We start from the raw sequence: 27,503 nt of genomic DNA, 5'->3' as shown, positions 1-27,503 counted from the left end.
TTTAAACTGTATCTATCATAACAGGTGAGGAGTTGGACAGGAAGCAGTTTTTGCAAGTACTCTGAGTCTCTCTGGAATAAATATAGGTATTTATTTTCAAATAGTCCTCTGTGTGTGTGTGTGTAAAACTCTTTTCTTATGTAAGAACTTTGAATACATGATGACAAGGTCCAAAAACAAATGGGCTTTTTCACCCTGCTTGTCTAAATAACTTTTCATTGCTCTCTAATAAAATATATCAGCTGATATCTCATGTCCGTGTACTGAGCATTTCTTTTAGATATAGCTGTCACCCTTGTACTTTGTAGACAATGCATGCTCCAAGAATATCTCATAAAAGGCAATGTGTATTCCTACAGTTGAAGGAAGGACACTTGAAATCTGAACATGATTTTACTGCAGTGGGCTATTTTAGTAGCAGTGAAAGCTTCATGAGAAAATGGGGCTCTGTCTACCTCCACTGGCTTTCAAAATTTTGACTGCTGTAGAAAAATTGTACTGTCTTGAGAGGACAGTCATATGGGAAAGTACAAGATAGTGTTTCCTGTATGTCACAACACGTTATTAGAATTTTTTTGCTTCTCTATTAGCTGAGCTATGAGAAGTGTTTGTGCCTAAAGATATTTCAGAGAAGTGTGCTGCATAGATTTGGTTTTTATAATAGTTTATTCCATGTTTCTGAATATTCTGATTTAAAAGACTATTTTAAAAAAAATGCTAATTTAAAAATACTCAGGTAATGACAAAGATTTTGTAAGCTGCCAGAAATTCTGATTTACCCCAGTTAAAAAGGATTACTGCTGCTGTAGAAACAAGTTTGCTATAGCAACATGAGAATGCATATGTAATATTCAATTATGAGTTACCATAATTAAGGGGATCATGCTTATCCATGTCCTAGCAATAGTATAGAAATGAAAAAGTAATACAGTAGTGACTTGCTGTGCTGTTAACTTAAAGGACCAATTTTCAGGAAATGGTTTTATTACTGTGTATGCAGAGCAGATGGGACCATAGTGTAATGTTGTATTTGTGTGCCAGTCATCAGTAATTTTGAAATAGTGTTTTAAAATGACTGTTTCTCCCCTCCCCCCTCTTGAATTAGTGCTGACACATTTGGAAGGTTTCACGAGCTGTGAGCGTGCAAGGGTTTTCCTTCATGCTTAATGGCTGCTGTTCTTGCTTGCCTTGTGGTGTCAGTACACTGTGTCCCCCTCACCTAGGCAAATGGGAGCCTTGTTTGCAAGATCTTCAAAGCATCAGAAGGACGAGTGCCATAACCTGGTCATAAGGGGTCTTCTGCCAGGCTGTGAATTGCATCCTGAAGTTTGAAGTCCACAAAAAATGTGAATTCTGTCTTTAATCTCAAATGCTTACACAAGCCTTTGAGAATGGTCAGAAAGGACAGCTACACATATCCAAAATATACATTTGATACCTGTAAGTAAGAAAACAAGAAGAAAAGAGTGGGTTTTGGGGGGGGGTATCTTGCTTTAAAACAGAACAAAAAATATGTGTATTTTTAAGGAAGCATTCTAAGCATTTAAGTGCCTTGCAGTTTATCCCTATTGCAGTGTTACAGCAGGAAAGAGAACAGACTGGTCACTCTAAATGTACCTTCATTGCTTCCTGGAGTGGGGTGTATTTTTCTGTGAGTTTACATGTTGCAGCCATTGCAATTAAGAGTCAATAGCTCATTTCATATTAAGTTGTAATACTCCTCATGTTTATAATAGCACAAATACATCAACTTCATAAGAATACATACTTTTGAAATTACAGCTTATTGGAAACAAAAAAATCGTGATGTTCTTGGCAACTTGATTATTTAAATCCTAAATGCATGTGGAGGGGAGGAGGGCATGTTAGACTACCAGTCAACAATTATACAGCTAACTGCTCAGTGAGGACTAGAGAATTGATAAATATGTCAGTGATTGTAAATACAGCTGCTCATTTTTTTTTCTGTGCAGCAGCCTTTCAGCTGAAAATGCTGACTCATTGAAACCAAAAGTTTTGAAGAATCCAGCAAAACCTTGCAAAGCATTTCCTAATAAAACTGGCTGGATGCGCAGCCAGAGAGGACTTCCAAGGAAGACAGAGCGCTCATCTGGGAAATTCGGCTTTCCGCTCTCCCTGCTTCTCAGGCAGAGGATGAAGCAAGATCTCTCCTTCCCCAGAGGACTGGCAGGACAAGCTTGCCAGATTACGCAGAGATTTTCTTTCTCTGCCCTAAGTAATAAATATAGGCTTAGCTCTGAGGGATGTTGAGATAGAGAACACATACTCTTTTTTAAGCACATGTAGCATAAGAGAAGTTTCCTACTGGAACTGTTGGTATGTTTGTTCACTTTTTCTAGTGCTGTGTCATTTTACTGTCTGAACAGAAATTGAAGGTCACTGTAAGGAAAAAGCATCTAAATCCATTAAAAACAAACAATCTCAGTCCATATAAATCCATATGCTAGTACTTCTGCACACAGCTTGAGCTGACGTTGCTAAAATGCATCCCTATCCCCTCAACACCCAGTGCAATAACCAGGAAATAACTAGGTCATTATGCACTTCTGCCATTTCACTTGCCAGGATACCCTTTCAGCCTCAACAAGTTTCCTCCCTGTAATCACAGGGGCCTTCGGTTTGAAAAGAGTGTAGTCTTGGCTCCTGTACTGCACGGTTGGTTGTTGATGTGCTTTACTGCTTTGTAATAATTGATATGCTACATAGTTCCATATATGATTCCATATTCATAAGTATTACTGAGGTATTGTAGCAATTTGTACATTGTGGGGAAAAAAGACTGTTCTTGACATGGTTCTCGTGTAGAAATGAGAGAATTAAAATAACAAAGGAACATCTATGCAGTGATATAAAATAATTATGAAGCCTTATGTTTGAGGATATGACTGTTGGACCTAAGATACACTAGGGTAGCATAATATGGTGAAAAAAAAAACCAAACAAAAAACCAAGAACATTCCTGTTTCTGAATCTTAGGAAAAACAGGGAGTCCTGCTGCCCCAAGTATCACTGCTGCATAAATAAAGTCTTGCATGAGAAACTTGATAAAAATAAAGAAGTTGTATTCTATATAAAGAATAGCCTGAATATCCTTTGATCATAGAAAAATATTAATTCTTATAAATGGAAAATCTCTTAGGAATTTTGTTGAAATAAATAGATTCCTAAAATGGGAACTCATGCCTTTATTTGACATTTGTCCCAACTTCACATGAATCGTTTTGGGCAAAGCCAGATTGAAGTTATAAAAATCCACCTTCTATTTATCTCTGAAGTTTAGTCATTTGCAAATTATGATTCTTACTGATAGTGTTCATAACAATCTACTTGTGTTAGCATGTGTGCATTCCATACAACGCACTTTTGCCAGAGTTACGTGTGATTCGTTTAAGGAAATGGATTGCAGAAAGAAGTACTGGGTTGAGTATTCTGTGAAAGGTTTGCAGAATGTTTTCCTGGTCTTTATGCAAACTTCTATATAGAAATCAAGATATTGCTTACATTCTTTGCATGTGGTGGTGTTACTAATTTGAGAAAAATGTGTTTTTTAGCTGCAACGTGATTTATTTTGTATTATGCAGTGGTAGCTTTTGACAGTGGCAGGACAAAAGGGGAAAAGAATTTGATTATAAATGATTATGGAATAGTTTAATTAGTATTTTAAATGTGAAAAGAAATTTTGGCAGTAGGAAGATAGCATAATGAATGTGTTTTGGCTTTTAAGGTTAGTAACACAGAATATTGTGTGAAGTCACTGTCTGTTATTTCTAGTGTTACAAAATCAAGCATCATTTTTTAATTTAATGGTGATACACAAGTCAGAGAGTGAATACAGGGCTATTCCAAAACCAGTCAAGAAAAACTTCAAGTGACTCTACCCAGCTTTTAGGTTACGTATTGCTTACCAGTTACTTTTTTTCTTTTGAAATGCTTTCTTATTGTACTGACCTTCCCGCATTTTTAAAGATACACAGTATACGTTGGTGAAGAACAGAAATCTTAACCTCTAGCTGAGAACAGCACTGCTGGTAATAGCCGTTCAAGTGTATTGCTGGACTTTAATAAGAAATCTCTGCAGTAGGTTGTCAATAGATTTTCATTTGTTTGCTTGCTTTATTGCTTAATTTGAAATACGGAAAGAAGGATGAACCTAAATTGTTTCAATGGAATGGAAAGTTATGGTAGTGAGCATCCATTTAGTGCAAGTCTAAACATATTTTAAAATCTAATTGAAATAAAATGAAGATATGTTATCATATGTGAGCTGAAGTAAAATAAAACTTAGTCTAGAAATCCATAGTGTAGAGACAGCAGAACACTATGGGGGTCCCAAATTTTAAATGCAGTCACATGTATGCCTTGTTTGAGAGTGGGAGGGTTCTTTGTTTTTCCAGAGAGCTCCAGAGTTCATAGGCAGAAGTGCGTGTAGACATTTCAGTCTCTCTCAACTGAGCGCTTTAAGTAATAACACTTTTTCTGCTCCTTATCCTTAGAAGAACCCCCAGGACAGGTAACTCCACGATGCACACTCTACCACCCCTTTTCCTTTTTTCAGCCGTGCTAATTCTGTGAAACCAACTGTTTGGCTTCTATGAGCTATTTTGCCATAGTTACTGAAAGGGTGGTGATTAGGGTAGGTATTGAGGATGATTTACAGAGCAGAAATTCAGTTTCATGAAAAATGTTGGAAGTAATGGAACGCTTAATATTTTTCATTTTATTCCCTCTACTTTGGCTATTACAAATTTGCTCCTTTCCTTATCAGCAAGAATACAGAGTTGCGACATAATCTCCTGGGTTAATCAGGTGTTCATAAAATTGCAAAGGAAGAGGAAAACAAGTTTTGAGTCACTGTATTCAGTCTGGCATATAATATATTCTGAGAAGTTTCCATTTGTCTCTAGTTGTTCTTTTGCTTTCTCCTTGGCTTTGCACTGTTAAACTTTGAAAGTAATCCAGCATACCAAAATTGCAGAGTTGTTTTTTCCTCATTTAAAAACATAATCAGCATATGTTCCTTAAATTATTTCTTGTCTATCATTTTGTAAAATGTACATTGAAATCCATTGCTTTACTGATATTAGACTCTCATCCAGCAAAACATTGAAAACAATGCTTTAATATAAACATCAGCTTATAAGTTTTAATATATCGGGAAACTTTTTATTTTGCCATGTGGAGAGTCTAACTTACTTTGGCCTCAGGAAAGGTGAATTGCTATAAAATCCATTAGTGGATTTTTAGCATTAACGTTTCATTAGATGATTTATGGGGAAAAGTAGTATAAATTCTGCATGTGGTTAGAGGTGCCTATAAAAGTTAGTCAGACTCTGGAATTATGAACCTTGATAGATTCATTATTGTATTCTAAGGTTTATTTTGCTGGATACAATGTAGTATTTCTCTTCTGTTAAACAATTTTATGAGACTACACTATTTCAACAACTTTAGAATAATATTACTAAGTATTAAGTCCCAAATTTAAAAAGGTGTAGCAAAATTCTAATAAATGCTTGCATTCACAAATTTTTTTTTCTGAAGAAAATCTTAGCTGCTTCTGTCTTCAGTCCCCTAAGAGACACAGAGGAAAGCAAATGTCAATTAAGTGTAAAATTTATAATGTAAGTCTTCATTTCTGGTACGTTCAAATCATGTATCAAAGTTGGTGGGACGCAGTATCAGTTCAGGCATTCCAAACGTCAGTGTAGTTAAATTATGTCAAATATAGCCATTTCAGTCTCACTGCAAGCCTAGTTTTGGGCCAAGTTATTTGTCACAATGCTCTTTAAAACAACTGCTACAGGTTTGGAGTGACTTGTATGCACTAATATGTCTTAAGTGACCTACTTTCCACATTAAAGTCATTTGTCCGTTGACAGGTCTTTGTGATTTCAGAAAATGAATGAAGAAAGGAAAGATTTTTGAATGCCAGGAAAAATAATTAAAAATCACTCTTTTATGCAATACTTTATTGAAAAATACTGCAGAAGTGCATTTAAGTCACAAGATAGCATCAGTCAGGGCATTTTTACAGTCACCAGAGGGTCAGTTCTGGGGGTTGTAAATTCTTATCAAGTGAATAAATTAGTTATTAAGGCTGACCTTTTATCCTTCAAGTTTCAGAAGTGCCTCTTAAGAATTCTTAATTTCCTGTTGGGAATATTTACTTTATTTTTTCACCTATTCAGATTATTTGGAATGCTTTCTGATTCTCTGCAAACTCTCCCTTCCCTCTCTCCTGCCACCTGTATAGTGAAAATTAAAAAAAAAAAAATCATTATGTTAGAAGCTGCTTTTTAACAGTGAATCACATAAAATTATGTTGAAACCTATGTCTTGCTTGCCAGCTAGCATGTTCAGAGGGAGGTGGTCCCCACCTGAGAAGGGTCTTTGATGGTTTCGTACAGCTCGTCTGAAAGAATAGGTTCTTTTGCTCGGCAATATACCTGGATTTAGGCCCGTACCCTCACTGCGTTGCGTACCGCAACCTTGCCCCGCAGGGCTGGAGCGTTTCCTTCTGTGAGCCGCTGCACTGAGGAGATTCCCACCTGTTGGTTAGTCTGTTCGGGATTTATGCATGCAGGGCTGAGAGCAGCTTAGTCTCCTCTTTCCCCCCTGCCCAGCCCATCTGCCTTCGGGTGGCACCTGCACACCCCATCATGCGATGAGCTACATTCAGCAGTTAACACTAGTTAAGAGGACGAACCTTTTTGCTAGCTTCTGTGAAGGAAAGATGTCTTAAGTGATTACTCACAGGCTAGATTTCATCCATATTATAGGAGCTTCAGCAATATGAGAGACAAGCAATGCTCTGGAGGTTCAAATCTGCTGATTTAAAACTTCAGTGCTGTTTAATAGTGAGGCCTGAGCCTGAGTGCAGTCCTGAACTGGGTTTCAAATACTCCTTCTCCAAGTGGAGAGAAGTACTGCACCGGCTACGAATTGGGGTATAGTCACTTCCTCCAGGCAGTTTCTCAAAGAGGACATATATATAGGTCTGAGAAGATTTTTCACCCCCAAAATGTACTTTAGGAAGATAATAACAAGAACAACAACGATAATAATGATAATGTTCAGACCTGGACAAAAATAGTGATTGTAGTAACCACTTTACTGCCTTAAGTTCTTCACTGCTCTGGAGGATGTGCTGAGCCAAAGTCAGATGCTTGTAAGGTTCTTGTTTCTCCTGCTCTCCTTCTTGTATGAGGCTTCTCCTCTGGAAGAAAAAAAAAAGAGAGAGAGAAAAAGAAACTCCTCTGCAATGCCACTTATTTGCTTTTTCTCTTTGTCTCTTTGTCATGCATAGTGTTCTTTTCCTCAAGGAGCCAGTGAAAGGCTTCTCTTTATTGCTTTTACCCCTTTTGTCAGGTAAACTCCACTCTTCCACTCCCTAAGATGTTTCAGTCAGAAAAACTAATTTGTCATTGGCAGTAGATATTTATTTTTGTCCCAGTGCTCTGCAATCAAACCGTTATGATATTGTTTCATTAGCGTGTTACCATATTTCAGTGGTTTGCAGAACCTGACTCAAATACATATAGACTTTAACACCAAAAATATATCATAAACAGAACTCACAGACTGTCTTTTCCAAAATTCATTATTGTCCCCTTGAAACTTTCTTAGAAAAAGTTTTGGGGTTATTGCATGGAAATTTACAGGTACACTCACATTCACTATTTATTTTATAGTTTTTCATTATTTATATTTATGTAACTGTTTCTTTTTAAATTTGTATGTCAGTCATCTTGAAGTAAATTCTGGTGTTGAGGCCCAGTAATTCAGTTTAATGAAATAACTGTGGTTTGGTGATATTCTAAGAGAACGTTTGTACTTTTGATTTACAGTTAACTTTTGTTATTTATTTTGGCCTCCCAGATATGTTGCTATTTTTTCTAATCCTATGATATACATCTGTCTTCCAAAAACCATTGCAACTGCTTGAGGATCCTCATCTGGAGTCTTCCTGGCTATGATGAGACTCCATGTCAGTCTAAAAATCCCTCCATATTGAAAAGCCAAAGCTTTGGGGGGTTGTTTGCTTGCTTCCCTGTTTGGAGTGGGGTGGGGGGGTTGTTTGGTTGGTTTTGGTTGGTTGCATGAGGGTTTTTTGGGGACTGCAGGCATTTTGCAAGCAGTATGCAAGGATCAGCTTGTCAGTGACAAAGGACATGGCAGAAAGATTCTTAGTTTGTATTTGTACTGTTCTTGAGTTGCAAAAAACAACATAAAATCCAGCAGTATACTTAGCCTATTCATGTTGAATATGATCCCATAGACATCTATAATTTCTACCAGAGAGTTATCCAATTATAGGGTCCAAATTGTCTCCATAAACAAGTATTTCCGGTAGGATACTGTCCTTTTTGCAACATAATTTGTCTATTAAAATCTGTTATTCCTGCTAATACTGAAATAGATGTCATGTTACAAAACACATTTGAAATATAAGTTGTAAGAATGATGTGGCAGATTCATAGAGTGCATGGTCCAAATTCATCAGAAACTGAAAAAACAAGATGGAATGCTGAAACTGATAGTACTATAAATTAGACAGGCTAGTTAATAAAAAGGATAACGATATACTCTTATTTTCCCTCTTTTTTGTCATTTCTGCAACAAACCAGAGGTTAGATAACTCTAAGACTGTTTATTTTTAAAAATAATTTATAAACAAAAGTCTCTTTAAAACAGAGAAAATATGTGTATTCCTATTTGCTTGGTGGTCAGCTCTGTCTTCCAAAGATCACTGTGGTGGTTTTTGCACCAACTTAATACAGAAAGCATCTTGCCTAATGAATAGAAAATGCAGCAAATTACAAAGAAAGTCCAACCATTCTGGCTAGCCCGTGAAAAAAATAGGCAAGACTTGTGTGTAATAAAAAAAATTAAGAAAAAAAAACATTGAAAATATCTGAACTGCTCCTTTTAATCACATTAAAAGTATCTGTTAAATAGAAAGTTGACTATAAAGGCAGTAATTAAAATATAATATACAAAAGCATAAAGCGTAAGGAAAGCACACCTGCTCTCTTAAATCTGCAGTCACTGTGGTCTAGCAAGCATAATATGCAAGCTGGTAGGTAAATGTGTAAACTTTTTGAATCATGGTTTAGTTTCAGTGCAAGTATTTTTGTGAAATTTGCCATTACTTAAAAATGCTGTGGTAAGAATAGGTTGCTCTTTTCATGCATCCCAACAGGTCCAAGTTGTCCTCGCTGTCAGTGAGGGTGAGCAGGGGCACCATGTCCACAGCTATTGGCATTGGCATGATTTTCTGCTAAGGCTTTTAAGATGTTAGCAGCGACACTAAATAGTCTGGCCCTGGAAGAGCAGATTGGATATCGTTATGCAAATAGGTGTGTTAATCACATGTGTGCTAATTTTAAAAATGTTGTGGTTTATTTTGGTTAGATTATTATTAAGGTTTGACGAGTGGCAAAATAAGCCAGAAAGATGAGGGAAAAGCTGTCAGACACTGTGTTTTATTTGTAGGCTTAATGTTTTAATGAGGGGGCTGGAAGGTGGATGTAAATACCTGTATTTTTTATAGCTTGTGATCTAATGATATGATCATATAGCCATTGTTCTGTGTGAGGCACGTTAGATAGTCTGGAGGTTTTTGACTTAGTTCCGGAAATTTTATCTTTCGTTCTGCTAAGAGATATCCTTGCAGTCGCTACGTGGGAATATAGTGTGATATAGCAGTAAATTACATTAGGGAGTTGCTAATGTGGCTACAAATCTGCAAACAGAAAATTTCTATGCCAAAGGTTTCACTCTGCATTTTAGAATGTACTGGATTTATACTGCCCTAAAAAGAGTATTTTTGTACCTTTTGAAAGCTATTTTAATTGTTTTAAAGTTGCCTTTGGAATTTCTTGATTCAAATAAATGAACAACTACATAAAATTTAATAAGAGATTTTAAAAGTGCTGAATGTGGACTATGTTCACAAAGCCATAAATTTTGAGGACTAAAGTTTAACAAGGACCATTTGGTTTGTGTGTGTGTGTGTGTGTGTGTGCGCGCACGCACACACACACGCATGCAAGCTATAAGATTGATGAAGGAGTTTGTTAGACGTTGCCATTTCATTGGAAAGTTTAACTGACTTTTGTTTTAGTCACAGGGATCATAACAAGTGGAAATGTGCTATCAATGAGATTTTTTCAGGGCTTGTCTCCACTTGTCCCTTATGTTAAATATGTATATTTTTGCCAGTGGGTCTGTGTTGATGGATCAGTGTAGCATAGGTGTATATCCTGACCAAAGGAGTTTTTCCACCAACATAATGATGCTTTCTTCTGGAATGGTGCAATTAAGCTCTCAGAGCTCTCTCCTATCAAATACTTGTGTTCATACCAGGTTTTTGCTCTCACAGTGCTGTTATCTAATAGGTAGGCATTTCTCACACAGCAACCGGATGTAATTATTCTAGCAAGATTTCAAGATGTACAGCTCATCGCTGCCTCCAAGCAAAAAAAACAGTTTACCAATTTGCTGTAAAAATTGTTACAGGTTTTCTTTAAATATATAAAAGCTATACTCTTTTTGTGGTTAGGCAGCACAGTAGTTCAATGAGTTAACTAACAAAGATGTAAATTTTATTTCAAACTTTACATTTATTTTATGATATTCCGTAGTACCTGTATTGTCCTTTTTCTCCTTAAAAAGGATGACATGCTTCTGTTGAATCTCTGTTATCGGCAGTCTGTTTTTAGGAACTTAATGTGATTTTCCTCTCAAAAATGCTTAGTACGTTCAACTCCTCTGAAGCCAGTGGATGTGAACTGGTTAGCATTTTTGATAAATGATATTAAGTCAGTTCACTTAGGTGTCTAAACTTTGGTGTCTATTTGAAAAGAGCCTTATAATTTATGTAACTGAAGCCGAATACAAAGATATCTGCCAGCAGCTTTACCAGATACTGAAGGGCTTCTTGAATAGTGCTAACTGGTTTACTTCAGTAGAAGCAGATGTGTTTTTATGTTTATCTTGTTACTTGCTTCCAAAGGGAAAACTGTTTTTCAGTATTCTCCTGATGATGCTTTAGTTACTAGCCTGTACCATTAGAAGTATGTCTGGTAATGAAGCAGACGGTAATTGTGTGTTAAGGGACTATCAACATTGACTGTAATATACAAGTAGATAATAAACAGATACGATCGTAGATCAATTATTGACAATAGACAACTATGTTTACTTATACTATTTTAAAGTTTGCTGTGAATACAATGTACATTACTCACGCATGTTTTATCCTTATGTATTCTGGATTTTGTATTTATTGCTGATCTACTTATGCAGTATGGATGCTATCTTGTTTCTACTAGAAATGTAGGAATAAGGTACTGACAGACGTCCACTGCTGTCATCGCCAATAGAAGTTTAAGACTACTGTTGTATTAAAATGGTCTTTTAAAAATTGAACATTTTCACTATCTTTTAAATAATTGTACAGGGGGTACAAGCAGTCTGCTTAAGCTGGGCGGAGGGGACGGTTCTGTCAAGAGCAAATGATGGTGCTTGGCCAGAGACTATTTCCAAAATGTTGGTCTGCAGGGTTAAACAGATGCAAAAACCTGTTCATGAAAAGAAAAATTGCATTAACTGTCTTTCCTCCAGAAGAAATTGGGGAAGAATTTGGTAGCTCCCCCGGCTTCTTTCTGGTAGTAGCCTAGCCTTGACATAGTGCTAGGATTTAGGCTACATCCTGCCCCCAAACTAATTCAGTGGTTCAGAAACCTTGCCTAATCCATTATGACTGAAATTGCTGATAGTTAGTGAAGCCTGGCGTAACAATTATAGTTTATGTACTTGAATAATAAAAGTATCAGTAGGCTCAAATTAACGTCAGGGTCCCATTGCAACATATGCTTGGCTATGCAACAGTAAAACGTCTTTCAACCTTGCAGAGGTTACAGATTTGCTGCCAGTCTAAGGCCTACATGTGCTGCATGTGAAACCATGCAACAGTGAAAGATAGAATTAAATATTAAACCATGTAGGTAAACATTAAGAAACTAGAAATCTTACAAATACTGCACCTTGAAGATCTAATTTATTAAAATACTTGCCTGTTCTCTATCAGATTTTAAAACAGTTTCTAAAGAGTGGTTGTATGTGATATAGAATTAACTACTATGTTTATAATTATTTCTGATCGGTAAAAAGCATAGCTTATATAGGAAATATGGGTGTGCTTTCATTCAGACAACAGAAAAGTCACATAACTTTCTGCAAGTGCATCATTATTCTGATGTGAAGGGCACTGTTCTTTTTACAAGTTTTATCATAACTTCACGTAAACAGTCTTGTGTATAAAATTATCTTACTAACAAAAATGTAGGCAAAATGTTTAATTGGTTAGCTCCCATTTTAAGTGCAACATGAATATAACTTCAAAGTATAGAAAGAAAATCCTGAAAACCAAGTTTTTAAGTAAATTTCTTCATCTCAGGAACGGAGCTTGTCGTGAGATCCTCTGTATAAGTATCTCAAAAGATAGATGGAATGTTTAAAAATAAAATTCAGTCCATGAAAGTTATATAAGAAAGCCACAATTTAAAAATAGAAACAATTGTATATGAGCGAAGCACTTGCATTTAACCAAATGTAGCATACACACAGCGTGGCTGATCTTTAAGAAACACAAAGGTCTCGCTGGGATCTCAAAGAACTCATTGGAATCCCTTATTACTCCAGGCCTATGATTTTTCTTCTCACAAGCTTCTAGTTGCTTAAAGGCTATGCTCTGCATTACACCTCCTTTTAGTATCCTTCCAGAAGTTATTTTAAGAGTCAGGAATTGCCTTTATGCGTTTGCAGCCCAGCCACGTCTTTCTCAGCCATTCACCAAGCATTAGGAGATCTGAAGCAACTGTTTGTGGAGCGGAGTTTCCTGAGAAATTTAGAGTGATTGCTGCTGCCTGAAGTCTTTGCTCTTTTTCCCGTTAGTTTGGTTAGTGGGTTTTTGTAACAGAAGGCAACTCCTTCTCTGAGTTTCCCTTGCATTGGTTCAAGGCCATGCTCACCATTTGCACATATCTACCCGCTGTTTTCTTTTCAGATTCCAAATCAGCAGAATTAAGTCAGCTTTTTCCTCAGCCAGATATAGCCTGCAGTTGCCCAGTTTTGTTCAAGTGCAGCCGGCCCCCAGGGTGGAGGTGGCCGTCAGCGCTGCGAGGTGCCCGGCAGGCTCCGTGGCACGGGGAGGGTCCAGAGGCAGCTGGGGGAGAGGGGCTGCAAGCCTGCCCAGGGGCTTGCCCGGCCATCTCACCTCAGCTGCTGCCGCTTTTGCTGTCTTTTTTTTCCAGTAACAATCAGTTCAAACTCACCAGTTCTGTGTTTTACGTCAGTGGGCGACACTTCATTGGGTGGCAGTTTGGTTTTGAATCATCCAAAGAAATTTATTTCCTACCATTTCTGAGATGAGCATGAAGCATTTCTTTCTTTTTAATGAATTGCAGCAATGTTTGCCTTTTAAACTGAGGAAACTACCTGTTCACATTATTTCATTGAATTCAATTATTTTATCTCATGTCCTTGCTTCAACATCACATGTTGAGATTCATTAACAGTTCTTTGGCAGTCACAAGACACCAATCATCTGTTTACAATATTGATCAGCAGCTTTCATGTTAGATTACATTTGGAGTGAGAAATAATCCCGCAGTGAATAGTAAATAAAAGCCTGGAAAGAAAGGGAAGAAGCCAGCCTAAGTTTATATGAAGCAGTGTTTTCAGGTACCCTGGAAACTTCTGCACCCTAATAAGCTGAAGCCCCTTAACAACTTCCAGCTCCGAATCCGAACAGAATTTCCCACCCACAGGTTGCTCATTCTCTTTTCCCACCCACAGCTTGTCCATTCTCTCTAGTCACCCATATTCCTGCCTACAGATGCTCTTTTTCTGTTGATCTGTATTCAACAGGAAGAGTCTTTGGGGCTCCTACCAAGCTGAGCAAGAAATCATTACTTTCCTTTTTGAGCAGTGGGAACAATTTTGTTCATTGCCTAGTAAAACATACTTAGGTTCTGATGCCTCAGGAATTTCATTTGTTACTGTATATACATTCTTTGTATACTACATGTAATAAAATGTTATTGTTATCTAAGTTTTTTTTTAATGATGTACTTTATAGAATGGCAATGAAGAACAAAACACTAGGAATTAAAATCTTACTTTTCTGAAGTCACTAGCTAAAATTCCTCTGACTTAATCTGAAAAGGCTGATGTTTGGGGCTCATCAGCACTAGGACTCATGAGGGCTGGCGATATGAGAATGCTGAAATTCATATAAAATGTGGCCAAGATTTATTTAAAACTGTGTTGCTTCTCAGTGCTTTATTGAGAAACCTTAGTCTAACTGACTGATAAGACATTAAAGTAGTTCTCCTCTAATACGTGTTGTGAGTACATGCCTTCAAAGAATGGCATCCCTTAAAAGTGTATTACTTTCAGATAGTCAGAATTACTCATTCTTAAAGTTGTGTCCACAGTCCTTTCCCAGAGGGGCTCTTAAAGGCAACAGCCGTCAGACGGAAAAGACAAAAAGTTTTTCCTTTGGAGTTCCTTATTTATATACTTATTCCTACATTTGTCACTGTTTATTTCAAAATTTTTATTTGCTGAAACTCAATTTAGTTTAGTCAGAGATATCTAATAAAGACTTCTGTTTCCTTTTCCTGCTGTTATAAATATATCACAATGAAAAACTTACTGTGTTGAAGCTAGTCAGTCTTCTGCACATGGATGAAGACAGAAATGTGTCAAAGAAAAGGGATAGAGATGAAGAATACAGATAAAACTTGTGTAGAAGAGTCAGAGGCTAAACAGATCTGGCAGCAGTGAACGAACTGTTTCATTACCTTCTGGTTTAATTAAGAAAAGAGAGTTGCTTGAGTTACGGATCGTGCCTGTTAGTCACATGGCATTGCCAGCATTTAGTTCCGAATCAAATCTGTAAAAGGAAATGGGAGTTCTCGGTCCTTGCAAACCACTTGTCTGGTAGGAAATCACTTACAAATTATAAAGTAGGTAATAGAGCATGAAATGATTCCTTGATATATGACCTTCAAAACTGGTTTAAGGAAAACAGCTGAAGCTGTGAGTTGCAGAAGCTTTTCATTTTGTGGGAATAGTATGGCAAGCTGTAGACCTGACTGTTTGTCCTTTCAGCCCATTGATTGTTGTCTTCACTACGAAACCACCTGCAGAAGTGGTGTGGATTTGGGTGCTGGCTCCCTGAGCTTCGGGATCTTGGCAGTGGTGGGGTTTCCCCGCCTCAGTAATGAAAACTGAGCCAGATCTGTAGGAATGGCCAAGAAAACCATAGGAATAACTTGCACAGGGGTTAAATTCTGCTCCTCAGAAGATGACAAATGTACATTTAACCTTATAGCTTTGAAGCAGTGGCCATGAATTAACACTGTGATTTCCACTGCTCTGTTCATAACCCAGCAGACGATCTCAATGTTTTGGTGCTGATTTGTGTCAAGTTCATTGTGACATGAAAAAGACAACTGTCCTGTTATACAGCTAATAAAAACTATGGTCGGATGCAGTGCTTCTTCAGATTGAAAACCACAGAGGATTCAGATCTCACTGTCTGACCTGTCAGAGGCTGTAGATGATTATTATAGGCTTGTGTTCGGAAAACAACAAAAATATCCTGATAGTGTTTCCTGCTGTGAAATGCCTAAAATTTACTTATCTATACTGTCTTATAGCAATCCTTCTTGCTTACATAACAATTCCTTCATCAGGGATCACACAGTGGTTTATACTTGGTCACTAACTAAACTTTATGTTGTTTTATAAGGTAATAAAGTATCATGTTCATTATGATTTGTTACACAAGGGCATAGAAGTTAAATGTGTCCAGAAACAGAAGCAATAAATAAATAATAATATTATTTACAGTAATAAAATTTTTATAGCTTGATATATTGTGAATGGACTTCACTATGTCTGTTCTTAAATAATTAGATAAAGATTCAAATTTAGACGCACAGAAACTATATGCTTATACAACGCCATAACTATTTTAAGTGCTGCAGACCTCTCGCTACAGGTGACACCTCTGATTATGCATTTTTCAGTAATTTTTCCTTTTTGAAAGCTCAGCTCTACAAAGAAATTTGTGTAATCAGTGTCTTGATCACAGTGATAAACTACCTGCTACCAAATTTTTTAATGTCTTAATACATTTCTGATTTTTTTCTGTTTAGTCAGTATCGTGAAGTTTTGTTGCTGTTCAGCACTTGCGGATTTACCTCATGCTTTGTCATCTGCTGTCCACAAAAAATTCTCCTTTAGAGAATTATAACAATACTTGACTTTTTCCTTTTACAAGTGCCCCAGAAATACGAAGGGCAGAAATGCAGCAGAACTCTGTAACACACCCACAGTTATTTTCACAAATAAGAAAGAAATTGATTAAAATGTAGAGATCAAAATGTGTGTTCAGGGAGAGGATCTAACACAGACAAAACCAAAACACCTTCAAGGAAAAGAATGTGCATGAGCTTTGCATCCTTGGCACCTTCTTTAGGCATCACACACACTAAATAATTTGCTAAAATTATGTCCCCTATTTCTCTTAGCAGAGAGCAGGATGGGGCCCACTCAAAATAGCAGGTAGACGCCAGCATTCTAGGATTTGTGATGGCAGACTGAGAGTTGAAAAATACAATTAAAATGAAAAGCCAGAAGATTGAATCAGAGATTGTTGTTTTAAGTAGGATAAAAGCTTCATTATCTAGCTTAGAAAAAATCCATTATTTAATAAGCAGTGGAGAAAGAACATGGAACTGCTCTTTGGCTTATAATGCCTTTTCATCCTCAAAGCCTATCTTATCCACGAGGCTGGTCCCTAAGTTTTGTTGTACTGAAAACACAAATTTTGATGCTCTGAAAACACAAATATTGGGGGGGGGGGGGGGTTGTTTTTGCTAGTATGATCTAAAGAATTCTTAGAAATCTTTTAGTATTTGAGAGCATCTATTGTGACAAACTGTAAACTGAAAAATGCTTTCAATATATTTCTCCAACTCTGTAGATGAGTTCGTGGTCTATGACAGAAACCCTGTTGACTTTTATGGAATAACATGGCAGATGGACTGTGCTTCTGGAAGGCAGAAGTAGAAATGATGAGGTGACCCGTCTGATATCCTAACTGCACATACATTTTGGAGATGTGCTGTTTAAAGAGCAAGACCTTAAAAGTCAAGTAACAAAAACAGTTCAGGAAATGAACTTACAATATGCTATATTGATTGTAATCATAGCTTTTGAGCATTTTCAAATAGCTCCACAATTCTTGAACTTTCTCTAGATATGATGGTACATGGTAGCTATGTGGAAATGATGCTTTTATACCTTTATAATTGCTCTTTGTTTCCCCAGATTCTTTGCATACACTTCCAGGTTGGAGGAGTTTCTCCTCGGAGTTAATCAACTAATTTTGTTTTCTTGGAGCATAAGATGCGCGGGCATAATGTGTTCTGTGAAGGTGATGCTTACCATCCTCCCATGTTCAGCTCTGATGGACTGAAGTTAAGCTTAGAGATGACTGCTTATGCTTCCTTAAGGGTGTTGCTTCCAGCCTAAAAAAGGCAAAACAAGTGCAAGCAGTGCAAAGGTAGTTTGGGACTTTTTTTTTTTTAAATTTCTCTTTGATAGATCCAAAGTTAGGTTTTGGAGGAGGGTTAGAGGCCAAACTGCTGATTTGCCAATCAGAATGAGTCACTAGCTAGCAAAGTAATTGCATCGATTATTGCACACCCACAAATTACAACAGAAAATACCTTGCAGGGGTGGAGGTTATCTTAAAGGTTTCTGCATAATTAAGCTGACATAAGTGCTCGTGCTTGAGAAAGATCTGAACCCTACTGCTAAGCATGGGCCCTGTGTGCTAGTTGACCATTGCTGCACGATTTCAGTGTTTCCAGTGCTATTGCTTGAGTGCTAATGAGGGTGGTGATGGCACTGCTGTTGGAAAAATGTAAGTGATGTATTCTGGTTTTGTTTTTAAATCATACCTCTATTTGCCTGTCATTGTTGCAGGCATTAAGAGCCTGAGCAGCTGCTTTTTGTATACCTACAGCAAAGCAGTTGCCTTGTTAACCAAAATGTTTCATAAAGGATTAAGAAATGGAACCAGTTGAGCCACAGGGGACACTTTTGTTTCATAAACAATTATCAAGGTTTATCAAGGGACTCGGCTTGTTTGTTGAAGAGGTAACTGAGCAGGCTTCCTTCTCTCTTGGGTTTTCTGCCTGAGACTTTACTCCATGATTTCTGCACTGAGTCCATGTAGAAAATTGCTGTTCCTACACCTCCAATTACATTTTGTAGATGTTTGAGAGCAAAGAGTGTTTCTTCACAGAAAATGAGTTGTGGCACTTGGCACAAGCAAACTGGTAGCAATCGGAGGCCTTGGGGCAAGCTGTCGGTAACTGTCCATTGTAGGTTTCTCGTAACATCAGTTTACAGCTGCCTCAGATAAAAAATAGGTACAATAGATTCAAGTTGCAAAGTCAGACTCTCAAAATTAAGATTTCCTGTGCAACTCCTCTGTATGTATACAGGATTACATAGAACATTTTTTAAATTTTTTCCTATAAGGCCCTGTGTCATCCATTGCAGAGAAAAGCCTGCACACAGAAAATACATACTATAAAAAAAGTATAATAAAAGGTTGTTCATTTGACGTAGACTCATCTCCCTACTGCCTGCCTGATTTATTGCACAGGGTAGAGGGCGCTGACTGAGTAAAGTACCATTTTTTTGGTTCTCATCATTCACCCTGAAGCCCTATGTATTACTCTCTCAAGTTTATTCACTCAGCAACTTCAATTTATTAGAGGTGTGCAACCTTCTTTTAAAAAAAAAAAAAAAGAAAAAAGAGCACATGATTTGTTCTTCTGCACATTTTAGGAAATCTTAACTGTTGGATTATATTATGTTGAGCTGTTGTGTATATTTTATGGAAAGGCAATAATTTATGATGTAAAGGTTTCAAGAGGTTAAGAAACTATTATGTATAGCAGTACCTCACTATTGAGAACAGATAGGGGAGTGGTAATAGACTGTAGAAATACCCAAGATAAAAAGAGATTTTAGTAGCCTCCAGAGGGAAAAGTGCTTCTGGTCCTTTGGCTGGATTTATAGCTCTCTAACAATTATGTTGGTCAGGATATGCGTATAGAAACACAGAGATTTTCTTTGATTTTTTTTTTCTTCATTCTTAACAATTATGTTGCAGAGAGAGTTAAATTCAAAGCACAACCCATTCAGAACAGGAAGGTTGTGGAAGTTTGTCTCTAATTCCAAATACACACGTCTAAAACCAACAGAGAAATGAATAACAAGAAAATAAAATGAGCCTAATGAAAGCAATAAGTGGTTTGAGGGTTCTAGGGTACTGGAGGTAGATGAAACTCCCAAATTTAAATAGTCCTAATCTTAACCTGAGTATCCAATAACTATTTTTACCTACACAGTTTGCAGCAAGTCCGTAAAACATGACCACAGGAGAGCCCTGGAGCCATAAAAGTATATATTTTTTCTTTATCCTGTTAAATTACAAATTTTACTTGGCTGAAGTATAAACTTAAAAAAAATGCCATTCTTCTGTTATTTTACATGGCTTATGCTAAAGAACCAAGCCGAATACCAATATGCTAATCTGATTTGCGGCATCTGTTGCGGGCAGCACCGTGGCGGCCTGCTGTGGCGCCCCGGTGGCTGCTGAGCTTGCTGGAGGGTCAGGAGGGCGCAGGGCTGAGCTTCCCCACACCCAAAACGCTGTCCCGGCGCCTGCCTTAGGGCACCGCACGAAAGAGGGCTTCCTCACCGCTTGCAGAGCAACGGCGAAAGCGCCGAGCTCGTCCTTCCAGGCATAACAGCGCCGGCACGTGTACAGCTTCAGCCAGAAGCTGAAGGATGCAGTTCAGTTTTGCCCTCAAACACGATATGCAGAAAACTGATTACAAGGAGGTTGTTTAGATTGCCAGGCATTTTGCACTTAGGAAACCCAGAACGTAGCTTGCCTGTGCAACCTTGACTTGCTCCGTTGGGTCTCACAGCGTTACCCATAAGCTATCACGCTCCTCTCCCTCACCGAGTGCGGAGGCTGTGCGGGGCTGCTCCCCGGCAGGGCTGCCGAGGCAGGCGCCTGCTCCCCAGGCAGGGCAGCAGCTGGCACGCAGTGCTGGTCGCCCATCACGATAACGTCGCCGGATGCTGCAGGAGTTGTTGGAAGTCTGGGAGGTCTTAGCGTGGCACCAGTAATGAGCTGCGCAGCTGAGTTTTCGTTTGCTTAAGTACGCGGCAAAAAGAAGTAGTGACTGAAATTGGGAATGGAAGGGAAAACTGCATTGCACGCCCACAGCGCTAGGACGATGGAAATGTTTAACATTTGTCCCTTTAGTTATGCTTCCTTTAAATAGTTCTCATGCTAATTAGACAGGTTCAAACTGCGCTTTAGATAAATTATCTTACAAGCCTGACCTGAAGAGTAGGAGAACAGGAGCGTGAATTTTGGATTGCGAGAAATTGATCTTATTTCATGTTTTTCTAACCATGTATTTGCAAGTTTACCATATATTAACAGAAGAAATATGTAGAATAAAAAATACTGTGGCAAATTCCACATCTCAGTTTCTGGGAGGCTGAAAGGTGACATCAGGATAGCTGTTAAAATGTATGCTCCATCTGGAAGGAAGACTGGAAGGAATCTTAATAGAGTAAAAATGTTACTGACCTAACGCGAACTTTTGTAGTTTGCAAAGCAATTAGATGAAAAGTTCTGTTTCCAAAATACGAAAAGATTTGTTCATAAAGATATGCAGTTGTTTAATCTCTACTAATATTTATTCCCGATTTAGATAGCTGAGAAATGAAACAATTCCATTTTTTAGCTACTTGAAATTTTTTTGTGGGAGTTATAAGGGGGAGGAGGTTTCTAAGGTAACACACCAATAAATAAGATTATTTCCAAAATAAGGAAAATGCAGTTTGAAGAACATGCTGTAACCTCTGTTAGGACCAAGTAGACAATTGTGCTTTTGAGACTTAGTTGCACTGCATCTCCATTTGTTGTCTGCATTTTTTTCCCCGTGGAATGTTTTGTATAGAAATGTATTCCCTCCGTTTTTATCAACTTGAAAATATCTGTGGGACTAGGTACATACAAACATCTCTATAGCACTTTTTTAAATTGTAGCAAAAAATATAGCCCTGGTTATAAGCATTCTGAACTGATGTCATGGATGTACATTTATGTATATCTTAAACTCATTTTATTTTGGAATAAAGGAAAGGAGCCATAACATGTTTGTGTCACTTCATCATTTTTAGATGACGCATGAATGTGTATGTAGAGCAAAAATTATATGCAAGTGAAAAGGAAGCCCAGAAATGCGGGGGTGATCTTTTTGGATTGTTTCAGGAAGGTGAAAAAACATTCCAGATAAGCCTATATTAGGAAAAAAATTGAGATACTGTATATCACACTTTCATTCTGATCACATCAAAATTTTGGTATTCATCTGGTCTAATGTTTGCTATAAATGCTTAGATAACTGATGTAAATTAATTTGGAAAGTAGAAAGTACCTGTAATTCATGAGACCTGAGACATCATTGTTTACTTCTTTCATGTTTGTATTAAAATGCTGTATCAAAATTAATATTTATCAGTTTATTTTGTATGTGAATTAATAGATGTAAATAATATTTGTGCGCCTCTGTCTCTAAGGTCAAGTTTGGATGGAACAACTCTCTTTGTTTTTATGGATGTGATTTTCTTTCTGGATTTCTTTAGGCATAGTACATTATTCCTAGTTTCTCTCCAGTCTGCTAAATATTTTTAGTTGATTTCAGTATCTGTGATCTGGTAGAGGTCGGCTGCATGTGTTTTGCAGGCCTAACTCATCAGATATCCCCAGTGATTTCCCATGCTTGTTTTCGCACGTCATGGTTTCGTAAAGGACCTGACTCTTGACTTTTAAGAACTTCTGAATAGCGCTTTCTAAAAGCCAGAACCCTTCAGAAAATCTTAGTTTGGGCATCTAAGACTTTACACTGCTAAGATCACATCTCATTGCTACAATCGTATTTGCAAGGCCTGTGTTGTACGAATCTAAGGTCAAGGTTTGCGTGTAGGTCCTCCACTCCTCCTCGGACCGGAGGTGCAAATTTTGCTGGAGCAAATCAGCGTTCTCTAACCTGTCAAGTGCTCTGGCTCTTCCCTGCGACAGCTGCTGCCGAAGGTGGTGCTGGAGGAGCCAGTGGTGAGGGCAGCCCCGGCTCGGCCCGCGGTGCGAGGCAGAGGTGCCCTGCGTGGGGGATGGCCCTGCGGTGGGGATGCGTCACATCCATCCAGGGACGGTCGCTGGACGGCAGGTCAGGCAAAGGGCGCTCGGTTGCAGAGGTTGAAGCTAACGTGATGGCTGTTATCCACACATTGTCCTATGATCCAAGCAGGTTGGGTCCAGGTAGAGTAGACAGTTTTTTGGCACATGTGAGCTGGATCGTCCCACGTGCTCGAGCGTGTCTCGTGGGAGCCTTCAGCAGCCAAGAAGGAGAAAAAGTACTGAAGAGGATGTGGTAGAAGAGAAGGGGTTAAAAGCAAGTGTGAAAAGTTGGATCATGGAACTTGGTGTCTTGAAATGAAGCAGGATTTTTCTGGAAGGCTTTAGTCACCTGGGAAAAAAGGATCGGGTAGCTGTGTGGGAGGCAATTTGCAGACAAGTGTACTCCTCTGCAGTAGATGGGTACATTTTAATGAGGTAAGTATGTTTGCTCTGTTTTATAGGATTTGCTTTGGACTAGAAGTCTGGAAGTCATTTTAAACAGACTGCTTTGAGATATAATGGCCAGGTGGAAATATTTGAAGCGTATAACGTGGAAATCATGTATTTACAACATATTTGTAGGGTCTTAGGAAGCGAGTTGTTTTTCGAAAGATTTCCTCTTTTCCAGAAGAGATTTTAAGGGTAAGTAAAGCTCAGAGAGAGGATGTAAAAACTGAAGTGAAGTTGGAAGCTACTGTGGCTCTGAAATTTTATTCATTTATTTATTCCCATCCACAGCTGTCTCTCAATCCACACATCCCCGAAGGAAAGGCAGCTTTTATGCTACCATCCTTTCCCAGCTCCCACCGCCTCTCAGCAGGCGGCCCAGGGCTGCGCAGAGCCATGCTGCGGGCGCGCAGGAGCTGCCGCCGGCGCTCGCAGGGAAGCGGGCACGCCGGGCAGGTTGCACTCTGCCACAGCCAACTTTGAAGAATGTTCCATCTTTTCTGGTATTTATCATTGAGACTTGGCTCTATTTTTTTTTTAATTGTCTCTTTTTCTTGAAGAAGTGTTCTCTCTTACATGTGTCAGTTTTCTCCTTGTACTTATTTAATTCGATATCTTGTCCTTTCTTAAGCTTGTCTTTGCTTTCTTCCTACTGTAGGAAAGGAGAGTCTATACTAATCGTAGCATAACTTCAAAATGTGGAACTGCAGTGTTTTAAACAATCATTACATGAGCTGTTAAAATAACAAAAACAAAATAAACGTGTCCTCATCATGCTGAAGAAGAAATTCCAAGGGCAACATAAGCATCTAGTGTTGTTTCCTCTTTTTCTCTAAGACTTTCTGTCACGACACCTGCTTAAACATCTCCTTTTCACTAAAGTTTGAAAGCTTATGAAAGAATGGGGTTTGCTCTCTCCACATTTCACACAATACATTTTTTGGGTGGGAAACATTTCTATGGTTAATCTCCCATGGTTTTCAATACCAGTTTGTTCTGGAAAATCTTCTCCTGTTGTATTTTTCTCTCCCTGAAAGCTTCCCCAGCAGCTGGCAATCAGTTACTGAAGTGCAGAGTATTAGCTTTCATGGTACGTCGTGGAGGTGGCATTCAGGATCAGGAAACCCAGGCAGAGTGGTACCAACATCTTTTGCTAGGAACTTTGTTATCTGAGAGAAGCTTTTATTCCTAGAAAGGTGTAGAGAGGGACTGTCAAACATGCCATGTCAGCTAATTATATAGTTTACAGAAAATTTCAGAATCCAGACATTTACAGAATGTTTTGACAGAATTATAAAGTGAACAGTAGTTTTTATACTCATTTTACACATAGGTAATTGAACCATGGAAAAGTTAAGTACTTAGCTGAGTTTTGCGAATTTGTGACTGATGATTTAGTGGTCTTTTCAAGGTTTTAAGAGGTTACAACCAACTTCTGTGTTTAAGTTGACGTATTACTTCAATAGTTCCGTTTGGACAAAAAATAGATTCAGTCTTCAAATAAGGAAGAATATATATATATTTTTTTAATTTGTCTGACCAGCCTTGGTTTAATTTCATAAAGCTTCAGCTGGAAGAATTCAGTTATGGTTTGGCTTATTATTCTGACTACCAGATTTGGAGGAGAATGGATACTGTGCGCCTTGTCCTACAGCAGGAGTTGAAGTAATAGGGGTGCCGCCAAGCAGTGCCGGACCTGTTGCTGTGGTTGTCAGTCTGTGTCTCTGTGTCATACAGCAGAGCTATGGCTTCACCATCATTGGTGATGCCTCTCTCCTTTGATTCCTCTCTCAAATAATTCTGAAATCAGCTTGCCAGCACATATTTCTGAACTGAGTTGCATGGCACAGCGGTTGGGAAAAGTGCTTTGTGCCAGGCTGCTGCGTGGAGAAAGCGCCATCGAGCAAAGAGACTGAAATTCCTGCAATCAAATTAGTATGTTGCATGAGAAAATATTGAATAGCAGAAAGTCCTGTTTCGGAGAAAAATAACACAATCTTTTTAAAGTTACAGACTGATTTTTTTTCTCTGATAGCATAGGATTTATAAGCTGAGCAGCTTTTTGCATCACTTTTATGCCCTTAGCTTGACAGAAGCATAAATCGATTAAAAATTAATTGAGCATGCTTCTAGGTAACATTTGTACTGATGGTAAATTTTACATGTGGACTAGTATGAAATTCTAGGGCAGTCTTCGTTCCGTATCATGTACTAGAAACAGTGTTGGCAACCATATATACAGTGTATTTTGCTATAATTTTGCTAATAAATGCTTTTTGCTTTTCATTATAATGGTGCAATTTCTCATTCTGCCAAATTATAAAGCATGAATGTTGGGGAAAGGAGGAACAGATTTAGGTTAGGGGTTGAAAATATTGAGAAATGTTCTCTTATCTGTTGCATTTCCAATTTTCAGGAGTTCTTTGAACACGCAAAAAAACTCTGGGATGATGAAGGCGTAAAGGCATGCTTTGAGAGGTCAAACGAGTATCAACTGATTGACTGCGCACAGTAGTAAGTGTTTATTTTTGTAGAATTAATAGCTAAAAATGTAGTAGTTTATAACAAGTTTGAAAGATATATTTATAATTTGCTAGATCTGGGAGTTTTGCAATGCAGCAGTTAACATTCTAATTCTTCATATACGCTGAGCATGTACAGCAAAAGTAATTGATGCTTTTGTCATGGTGTACCATTATACAGCTAAATGTTTTGCCTTAGATATTTAAGAGCTAATAAAGGCCAATGTGAAATTAAAAACAAATTAAATTAAATAATTCTAAATAACTGTATTAAATTTGAGATAGATTTACTTAGAATAATTTCATTTGAATTAATTAAGTTTAGGAAATTTAGCATCAACCTAAGGATTCAAAAATGTTTTATTTTAAATCCTGAGACCCAGGCAGTGGTGAAATTGCGCTATGTTTTCAAATTTGATTAAAGCTTCTGATATTTTTACCTGATGGAATGCATACCTGTATTACTGTGATTTCTCTAAGATATTTTCAAGACAAAAAAGATACGTAGTATTTTTTTTATAGTAGTACATTTTTTATTCTCACCTTTGCATGCATCAATTCAAGCAGTGCATGTGTGTAATAATCCTTAAAAGGGTTCAACTGATTGGAAATTTTCTGGAAAGAGCTGTAGTGTGGTAGTGATTTGCACTTGTGAAGGTGCAAATCATAAATACGTAATACACTGATGAAAATAGAACAATCAGGAAATAGTACATTAACATGCCAGGGCTACAAAACTCCGTCGTCCTCAGGAGCAGCAACCCAGCTCTGAGTTAGAACTTGACCAAAAATATACATTTCATGTGAACTGCTGCTGCAAAAACCTCTACTCTCACAGTTGCTATGTGATTTAGGGTTTTCAGAGAACACACTGTAGTGTGTTATGATTTGTCTAATTGGCGGTGTAGTCAGCAACAACACCACAAGTCTGTTGTAGCACTCGACGTTTTGTTTTTCTGTCCTCTCTGCTCCCTGTTCCTAGGCTCAAGCAGAGAAAACAGGCTGTGCAGTTAGAGGAACTGTCGTGCTTCTGCCACAATGGGGAATTTCAGTGCTCTGGGTCATATTTTCTTTTCCCTCTCTCCAGACTATTTTGGGGAAAGAGAAGGATCCGGCAGTGATTCATCAGCACATGGAAGTGAGGGAAAATTACATATGTGTAGGAAGGAACTCATTTGACCTCAGTGGACAGAGATTACCAAAGTTTGGGCATTTGCTCACAATCCAGATTGGCTAGAAATGAAAGCAGTCGTTCTAAATGATACCAAAAAAAAAAAAGAAAAACAACTAGAAAGTTGTCCTAAGCTTGTGATTTCTGTGGTCCCGCCACCACCACAGTACTGATCTGACCTGTTTGCTGCAAGTCCAGACTGACTGTTCACAGTATCTGTTAATATACTGAAATAAGATGTCAGACCAAGAAAATAGAATAATGACATGCATTCAAATTACATTAATGTAAAGCTTACTTTACTAATCAGCAAAGGCACATGTCTCTCCCAGTCCAGCTTTTGGCTGAAAGGAGCCAGCAAAAGAGAAAGACACTGCATTATTAATAAAGACACTGCATTAGTATTAATGGTACCAAATTTTACCTTAACAAAAAGATGTCTCACCAGAAATTTTGACAAAAAGAAGAAGAATGTTAAGGCTCAGTGTTATGTCTGAAAAGGAAACACAAATGGTGAAAAAAGTGGCTCTGGAATCAAATCCAGTGTCCTGAAGCATAAAATTAAATCTTACTACTTTTTTCCCCTTAAAGCTTAAAGGAAGAATATTATTATTTTTCTATGTCGTCTCCTTTCTAACTGGCTTTCTTTTTCTGTTGCTGAGGTTATCATCAGGAGTTTAACAGCATCAGTTGCATGAATCTATAATTTTTTTAGTCTAATCCATATAATATTTAACAGAACCCCTAGGAACTAGATTATTTCAACACAGTTTTGTTCATTATAGTAGTAAATATAAGGCTTGCATAATTCTCCCTCACAGTGCTTTATAAAACAGTGCTTAATGTTTAAATATGTCATTAGCATATTTAAGCTTTACATTTTGTGACCTACCTGAACAGGTAACCATTAAGCAACTTATCCACATTTACAAGCCTTCAGTCTTAGAGCGGAGATATGAAACCTGGGCATCCTGGT

At 37.9% G+C, this 27,503-nt stretch overlaps 1 protein-coding gene across 4 annotated transcripts in view; it reads left to right on the top strand.

Annotated features, from left to right (window-relative positions):
- GNAL (G protein subunit alpha L) overlaps window positions 1-27,503 on the top strand; it is a 200,614-nt gene that overhangs the window by 111,951 nt on the left and 61,160 nt on the right. For all 4 annotated transcript variants that reach the window (XM_064507182.1, XM_064507183.1, XM_026094347.2 and 1 more), the window contains one exon: window positions 25,251-25,348. In XM_064507182.1, coding sequence (XP_064363252.1) covers window positions 25,251-25,348 — 98 coding nt within the window. The remainder of the gene's footprint in view (window positions 1-25,250; window positions 25,349-27,503) is intronic.

This window comes from Dromaius novaehollandiae, chromosome 2, assembly GCF_036370855.1.
Source record: "Dromaius novaehollandiae isolate bDroNov1 chromosome 2, bDroNov1.hap1, whole genome shotgun sequence".
Taxonomy (NCBI): domain Eukaryota; kingdom Metazoa; phylum Chordata; class Aves; order Casuariiformes; family Dromaiidae; genus Dromaius; species Dromaius novaehollandiae.
This window is presented reverse-complemented; position numbering and strand designations above follow the sequence as displayed.